Raw genomic sequence first — 8,349 nt, forward strand, 5'->3', positions numbered from 1 at the left:
CCTGGAGCAGGGAGAAGCAGGGACACTGCCCCATGTAAAGCTGCAGACTAGTCAAAAGGAGCCGTGGTGGAGGGAGAAGGCAGCTGCTTTGGCTTTGTTATGGGATCAGCACACCCCACTTGCTTGCATTAGTCCAGCACATAAAACACTCAGGAGGGAGACACACACAGAGCAACATTTGGGAAGGTGCAGGTGAATTTCCCATTAAGGCCAGCTCCTTCAGCAGCTCCCTGTTGCAGACACGGGCAGTATCTGGAGAACTCCAGCCCCCAGCAACCTTGGAGACTCACAGGTTTGGCAGGCTCAGTTCTACCCCTCCCCATATCACCCAGAGCCATCTGCCTCGTGCCCCGAAGCACCAGCATCCCCCCCAGCCAGATAGCAGAGCTGTGCAGTCTGGCAGGGCAAGATCCAAGGAGGGAGCAACTGTCAAAAAAATGGCAGGAGAAGAAAGAAAATGAACAACCAACACCAGTCAAGCCTCTATGGTGTGCACTTTTATTTCAACTGGTCTTAAGTCAGTGTACAGGTAGCCCCTCCCTCCCCCACATACTGGCACCACTTCTAGACCCTGTGGGGGACTGTAAAGCCTTCATTCACATCTATCACTGGGGAACACAGGCTGCTTGCTTGACAAATCGAAGAGAAAAAGGATCAAGTGTGTTTTGTTTTTAAGGCGGAAAGATACAAAAAGACACTTGTCGGGTTACATAATTTACAGACAAGCAATTATAACCTAACACCAGCTGTAACTGGTGGACTCCCTCCGAGCTGGGCTTTGCCTTCACAGAGGCGAGTAACTTCCTGTAACAATGCATTATAATATTTGGAATGACTATTAAAAAAACCAAAAAAATGTACAATCAAAGTCCTCAGATGCATTGTAGAACTTTGGGGGCGTTCGCTCCGACATGTTTCATTTTAAGAATGCTGCTGACACCTTCACCGTTCCAGTTTTTTAATCCTGAGTCAAGCGCCAAAAAAAAAACAAATAAAGCCATGCCAATCTCGTCTTGTTTTATGCGCATTTATGGGTTTCGTTTCATCACAAGGGTGTGGGTGTTGGAAACAGTCCGGTTTAGAAGCATTTGCGGTGGACAATGGAGGGTCCGGATTCATCGTACTCCTGCTTGCTGATCCACATCTGCTGGAAGGTGGACAGGGAGGCCAGGATGGAGCCCCCGATCCAGACAGAGTATTTGCGCTCAGGTGGGGCAATGATCTGCAAGGAAGAGGAGGAACCAGTCAGACACAGCATCGTGCTACGCCACAGCCCACGCACAGCCCTGCAAGATGGAGCTGCCTAATTCCCTTATCTAACCTTGGCCAAGATACCATGAAGTCCAAACAGGATCAAGACACAACCTCACACACCCACCTCCCTCCTTTGCAGTCAGTCTTTACTCTAATCCCATTATTCATGCAGTTGGGTGGGTGCCATCCTGTCCAGCCCAAGGCCATTAAGGCTGTTCCAGACAGACATGGTTTCTATCTTTTGCAGCAAGGCTCCAGCATACCACCCCCTCCACACATGCTGCATATTTCAGCCAAACAGGGGTGCCGAGATGTTCCCCCAACTCCATCCTACCTTGATTTTCATTGTGCTGGGTGCCAGGGCTGTGATCTCCTTCTGCATCCTGTCAGCAATGCCAGGGTACATTGTGGTACCACCAGACAGCACTGTGTTGGCATACAGGTCCTTACGGATATCCACATCACACTTCATGATGGAGTTGAAGGTAGTTTCATGGATACCACAGGACTCCATACCTGTGAAGAAGCAGAAGTTTCAAATTAACAAGAGCTCAGACTAAGTCCAAGAAGCCTAAGAGGATACTACAGGCAACCAAGAGACCAGCAGTCCTTTCAGCAGGAAGGATACAGAGCCATGACTGGGAAAGACTCAATCTCTGGCTCTACTGACCCAAGTTCCTCAAACAGCTTTAAGCTGGATAGGAAGCAAGACTGACTGGTGGGCAGCAGAAGCCTTGCCACAGACCAGCAGTAAAACATGGTTCATCACTGCCATGGTCTCTAGGTCATCCTTCACAGAGCATTAAGGGGCAACAGAGTATCCTAGAAAAGTTGGACTTACCCAGGAAAGATGGCTGGAACAGGGCCTCAGGGCACCTGAACCTCTCATTGCCAATGGTGATGACCTGGCCATCAGGGAGTTCATAGCTCTTCTCCAGGGAGGAGCTAGAGGCAGCTGTGGCCATCTCCTGCTCGAAATCCAGGGCGACGTAGCACAGCTTCTCCTTGATGTCACGCACGATTTCCCTCTCGGCTGTGGTGGTGAAGCTGTAGCCTCTCTCTGTCAGGATCTTCATGAGGTAGTCCGTCAGGTCACGGCCAGCCAGATCCAGACGGAGGATGGCATGGGGGAGGGCATAGCCTTCGTAGATGGGCACAGTGTGGGTAACACCATCACCAGAGTCCATCACGATACCAGTGGTACGACCAGAGGCATACAGGGACAGCACAGCCTGGATGGCTACATACATGGCTGGGGTGTTGAAGGTCTCAAACATGATCTAGAGAGAGAAAAGAAGGGGTTGACTCAACAGCAAAATACAGGGTTCTTGCTACCCGTCTATACCAATTCCATGCAAACGGTCTTGTTTTTCCCCCTAGATAAGAAGCATCTCTACACTTCCCTTCAAAGTCCATGCTTATCTCACCTGGTCTCCACCCACACCTGCCTGAGCAGGGACACCACTGCCACAGACCCATCCACGTATCACAGCAAGGAACAAAACAAATGCCAAGTAAACTACGGTACAGTCACTCAAGGGCTGTAAATGGATTAGTGTGCCTAGTCAGAAACAGCAGTTAGACAAGGTGCTAGTTCAGTCTCAGAGAAAGCCAGCTTAGAAGAGAGCAAACAAAACCTGTCAAGGTCCAGCAAAGAGGAGACTCAGGTCAGGAAAGGAAAACCCTGTAAAGATGGCAAAAGGGAGAATAGTGGTGAAGGAGGAGAGAGAACAACATGGAAGAGGAGAGCTGGCCTGCAGCAATTAGCTGCTGTAGCTTCATGCTGCAGAGTTCTACACACCTGTGTCATCTTCTCTCTGTTGGCTTTGGGGTTCAGGGGAGCCTCTGTGAGCAGCACAGGGTGCTCCTCAGGGGCTACTCTCAGCTCATTGTAGAAAGTGTGATGCCAGATCTTCTCCATGTCATCCCAGTTGGTGACAATACCGTGTTCAATGGGGTACTTCAGGGTCAGGATACCTCTTTTGCTCTGGGCTTCATCACCAACGTAGCTGTCTTTCTGACCCATACCAACCATCACACCCTGCAGAACAAACACCACATGGTAAGTACAGCTGAAGAGTGGATAACTCCCTTTACCTAAAGCTAAGTCACCAATTACTGTTCCTTTGCTGTCACCTCTCTATCAGGAAAGGCATCCAGTCAGCTGCTGTAACACACACTGCACAAAGGCTCTGCAGGAGGCTGGATTCCCCACCAGCGGTGCTGCAGTGCACAGGTCTCTTAATGTACAAAGCCAAATAGAAGGGCTTCTTGCCTCTAGGGGAACCACTTCCACCTAAAACTCCCCTCTTTTGTTAGACAACAAGCACAACCAGCCACCTACCTGATGTCTGGGGCGACCCACGATGGATGGGAAGACAGCACGGGGAGCATCGTCCCCGGCGAAACCGGCCTTGCACATACCGGAACCATTGTCAACAACGAGCGCGGCAATATCGTCATCCATGGCTGGCTGCGGGAGGAGAGGAGAGAAGGAGACATGAGCATCCCCACTCACGCCGAGCCCCGTCCCGCGGCGGCAGGCGGGAAGGGAAGGCGATGGCGGGAAGCGCAGGCGATGCCGCCAAGGCCTTCCCCACCCATTTCCTTCCTGCCGGCGCCGCTCCGCTTCGCCCGGCGCCCGCTAGAGGGGGCGACGCCTCCCAGATTTCGGCACTGCGCGGATTTGGGACAAAGGAAGTCCCTGCGCCCTCTCGCATTATTACCATAAAAGGCAAGGGATGGAGCGCGCCGCGCCTCGCCCGCCACCGGCTGTCGGGGGGACGGCGGCGGCCACTCCCCGGAGCGGGCGGGCGTGGCCGCCACACCCCAGCGCCCCGCCGTGTGCCGCCCAGCGGAGCTCGGTGCCTCCGCACAGCCCCGCCGGTCACGCCCGGTGCCCCACCTTGAGCCGGCCGGCGGGGCTCAACACCTCCGCACAGCCCCGCCGGTCACGCCCGGTGCTCTCCTCAGAGCCCCGCCATGTGCCAGTCAGCGGGGCTTGACGCGCCCATCCAGCCTAAGGGGTTACGCCCGGTGCCTGCCGTGTGCCAGGCACAGCCAGCAGGATTCGACCACTCTGCACAGCCCCCCCAAAGCCTCAGCCGGCCTCTACAAGGAACCGCAGCTGGACAAGCACTGGCCACCACGCCCAGTTCACTAGTCAAGCGTGACCGGGGCTCTGCCCCATCGACCGGCGGCACCACGGGCGGGATTAAAGCCAGCGCCTTATGCAATTGCCGCCCGCCCAGGCTCAACCCCGGCGGCTCCGGCCGCGCCGGTGTAATCTGGTGGCGGGGGGGCGGCGGCAGCAGCTGCCGCACATGTGCCGCCCCGCACGGGCAGCCTGGGAAGTGTAGTCGGAGCCGGAGCGGGCAGCCCGCCTGCACCTGCGCTCCGGGCACACGGGGGGTCCCCCCTGCGCCCCCAACCCCGCATTGTTCCTATCCAAAGCCTCGCCCCGTGTAGGGGGTGCCGCCCCCTCCCCGCAAGCAACAGCCAGCACGACTATTCCTCTGTGCGAGGCGGGGGGGCCGCGCCCCTCCTCACGGGGGACAACGCCCCCGGGCCCCGACCCCGGCACGGGCGGCTCCGCCGAACAGACAAAGCCCCGCGCCCCCCGTCCACGCCGCCGCTCCCGGGACACAGCAGCCGAGCCGCCCGCTCCCCCCGTCCGCACCAGCAATCCTCTTACGGGGCGGATTAGCCCCGCGGGTGGCAGAGGCGCGACCCCCCTCGGCAAGCATCACCCCCGAAACCGGCCTTAAAACCGCGAGCTGCGCCTCTATCCCTTAAAACGCGGCAGCGCGCTACGGGGCCGCCACCCCGCCAGCGCACAAAGGGCGCGCCGCGTCCCAACAACCCCGAGATTCGTAATAACACTGGCTCGTTACTGTTCCCGTTAATATCACCACCGTCCGAGCCCCCCGTTGTCGCGGTGCCGCTCTCACCTTCGGGGAGTTGGCGCGGTCGGAGCCGGGGCGGGCGCGAGGCGGCGGCGGGAGCGGGGCGCGCGCGCGGTGAGGGCAGGCAGAGCTCGCGGCGGCTCCCGCCCGCCGCCCGCGCGCGCTTTATATCGGGCCGCCGCCGCCGCCGCCTCGCCATAAAAGGAAACTTTCGGAGTGCGCCGCTCCGATTGGCCGCGCCTCACCACGCCCCCCAAGCCTTGCCCCGCCCCGCCGCCCCGACAGGGGGGAAAATATTGGGGTGGGGGGGGGGGGAAGCGAATGGGGCTGGGGTGGGGGTGCGGCCCCGGGGTCCCTGCGCTGCCGCGGGCACCGGGCTCCTGCCCGTGGCACCGGGCTCCTGCCCGTGCCCGCCGCACTCCGCGGTGCTCCGGTACCCCCGGTGCAGCCCCCCCCCACCCCAACCCTCAGACAAAGCCCGGCGGGTGCGGGTCCCGGCCCGTTCGCCCCCTGTGTCTGTGGGAGCCGGGCGGATGCAGCCCCCCGGAGGGAAGGGGGTGCGCGGGGGCAGCGCGGTGCGGGGTCCCGGGGTGGGGGGGGCTGCTCGCCCTGCCCGCCGCGCTGCCCGGCGCGGGGCACGTGGAGCGCCCGTCACCTGCAGCCCTGGGCCGGGCGGGCTCCGGTGACCCCGGCCGGGAGCGGGACGAGCGGGACGCGGGGCCAAGTTCACTGCTGATGTCAGCAAGCGGCGGCGACAGGCTCCTGCCAGCAGCCACCAGGCCCTCGGCCCTTGGACCCGCCCGGGCAACCGGGAACGCCGCCGGCGCCACCGAGCACTATTAAAGCCCGTGCGCCTACGGTGGCGGCGGGACCGGGGAGAAGGGAACGCTCCGCTGGCTCTGGCTCAGGCATCGAGTCAAGCAGGAGACCCTGGTCCCCGCTCTCCATCCTGCCCCGTGCTGGCAGGGGACACCACGGGAGCAGTGGTTTGGTCAGATTGGAGCAATATTTGTTTCTGTCCTCTGATCCAAACCTTGCTGGAGTAGGAGACGTGGCTGCTCCAGCCCAGGCTGCCTTTCTGCAGTTCCCTTCTTGCCTGTGACCATCCAACACGGGTCGGGAATAAAGGGGAGAGCAGCGGCCGCAGAGCAGCAGGCAGCAGCAACCAGAGGGCTTTGCGTCTCCAGAGTGTTGTGCGAACACGGGCTGATTAATCAAGTTAATTAAGCAGTCCTGTAAGTAAAGTAGCAGCAGCCACTCGCAATCTGTTGCCGGCTGGAAGCACAGAGACTTCAGCGTGGGGACCTTGGATGTGTAATCTCAGCCGTTTTAAAACAGTAGTGACAGGTTAAAAAAAAAAAATCTTGGTAAAAAAAAAGGCTCAGAATGCCTGTTCTCCATGGGTTACCCCTTGTCCAGCATCACAGAGACGGGAGTCAGACCTGCAGTCAAGGTCTTGCAGGCCACACCAGCAAAGCTCTTTGTCATCAGGGAGCTGCCGAGATCACAGTGAGGATGAGGATGGGGCTCCCTCCCCAGACTGCCCGTGTGGGTCTCATTGAAGGGGTCCCAGGCATTATTCACACCCCCCCCCCTTCATTACTCCTGCTGTGGGATGAACAAAGGAGGAGAGCAGCAAGAGGAACCTGCAAAAGCTTGTTGAGATGGAGATTTGTAATTACTTGGGGGGATGGGAGGCAACAGGACACCAGGCATGGATGGGAATATGAGTGAAACCCTTTTCCTTTGGATGGCATCCCCTTCCCCAGGAGTGCCTTGTCCTGGTGAAGGTGCCCCAAAATTCAGCACCACAGCTGCGCCCAGGTGGGTGCTTTGGAGGGGGTGGTAAAGAAGGACAGGAGACCTGTGGGCTCTTCTGGGCCACCCCAGGGCCATGCCTCATCCCACAGGGCAGAGGTGGCCACGGTGATGGCCGTGTCCTGCCAGGCCTCTTTGGGACCAGGCCATCCTCACCATGTGGAGATGGCCACGGTGATGGACGTGTCCTGCCAGGCCACTTTGGGATTATGCCATCCCCTCCTGTCTGGAGATGGCCACAGTGATAAAGGTGAGATAGCCCAGGAGAGTCCCCACAGGAAGCCCTCAGTGGAAGGGGACCCAGCCTAGGGTTCCTGCAGGGCCATGCTGGAGCAGAGCTGCCTTTGCCTGGTCATTCCTCTGTCACCTCACTGTGGATCGTGCAAGATCTCTTCCCTCACAGCTTCCCTGGCAGTAAAATGGGAGTCATTGCTGTTAATTACCTGCCTCATGGGGAATTAATTAATGTTTGCATTCCACTTTGAAAATGCTGATTATTAATTAGAAGATTATACGTCAAATAAGGGGAGCCACAAGGCATGGGTAGAGCTGATGACCCTCGCAGCTGAGAAGTGTTGTCCACCGATGTGCTGACAGAGCAGGAAAAAGTCCAACAGTACCGCTGGGGTGATGGGTTTGGGATGGGGAACATCAGGTCAGGGCCAGGTGGAGAGGCCACCAGGCTCATGGGTGTCTTGGGCAGGTGGATGGGGCATGCATGAGACGGGTGGGATGCTGCACTCTGCTGCATCCCTGTGAGCAGCTTGGGTGGAGCCAGGCTGGGGAGCCGCGGTGCGAGACAGCCCATTAGGCAGGGATGGAGCTGCCAGGCAATTACTCTTGATTATTGGACTGAATCAGAAGGCAATCAATCTGCCAGCATCCGGAGGGCAGCAGCACCGGCCTCGTGTCTCCTGGCTTTAGGGGCAGCGAGGTCTGGCCTTGGTGGGATGGCAGGATGTGGCCTCCAGCACATGGCTGGGTGCCACCACTTCCTCCCAGGCTGAAGACACCTTGACAGCAAAGCCACCAGCTGGTCACCATGTTCACCACTGTGTGATGGGCCAGGCCACCTCCCTGGCCATGGCTGGGGCTCTCTTCCCATCTCTTCTGGGATGTTGCAAGAGCTGAGAGGAGAGAAAAGGGAACCAAGCAAAAAGCTTCCTGGCTGTCGTGTTACCTTTGGGCAGACATCACAAGCTCCCAAGTTCCCATGTTTTGCTTCATCTCTCCCTGCTCGTCCTTGGTGCCTGGCTCACACCGACTCTGGACAAAACTATGCGAGGGAGGATCCTCCTGCCCTTCACCAGCTGATATGGCTGGGCTTGAATCGCTGCACTTGTGGGACAATATGTGAGCTCTGCTTTCCCCT

The 8,349-nt window shown here is 58.4% G+C and overlaps 1 protein-coding gene across 1 annotated transcript; it reads right to left on the reverse strand.

Annotated features, from left to right (window-relative positions):
- Nucleotides 1-475: 475 nt before the first annotated feature.
- Nucleotides 476-5,300, reverse strand: ACTB (actin beta). The gene is made up of 6 exons (XM_053992539.1): nt 5,205-5,300; nt 3,599-3,727; nt 3,056-3,295; nt 2,096-2,534; nt 1,589-1,770; nt 476-1,222 (listed from the first exon to the last, which is right to left on the reverse strand). The coding sequence occupies exons 2-6, from the start codon at nt 3,719-3,721 to the stop codon at nt 1,079-1,081; spliced, it is 1,128 nt and encodes a 375-aa protein (XP_053848514.1). The 5' UTR covers nt 3,722-3,727; nt 5,205-5,300; the 3' UTR covers nt 476-1,078.
- Nucleotides 5,301-8,349: the final 3,049 nt, after the last annotated feature.

Source organism: Vidua macroura, chromosome 16 (assembly GCF_024509145.1).
Source record: "Vidua macroura isolate BioBank_ID:100142 chromosome 16, ASM2450914v1, whole genome shotgun sequence".
In the NCBI taxonomy this organism is placed as follows: domain Eukaryota; kingdom Metazoa; phylum Chordata; class Aves; order Passeriformes; family Viduidae; genus Vidua; species Vidua macroura.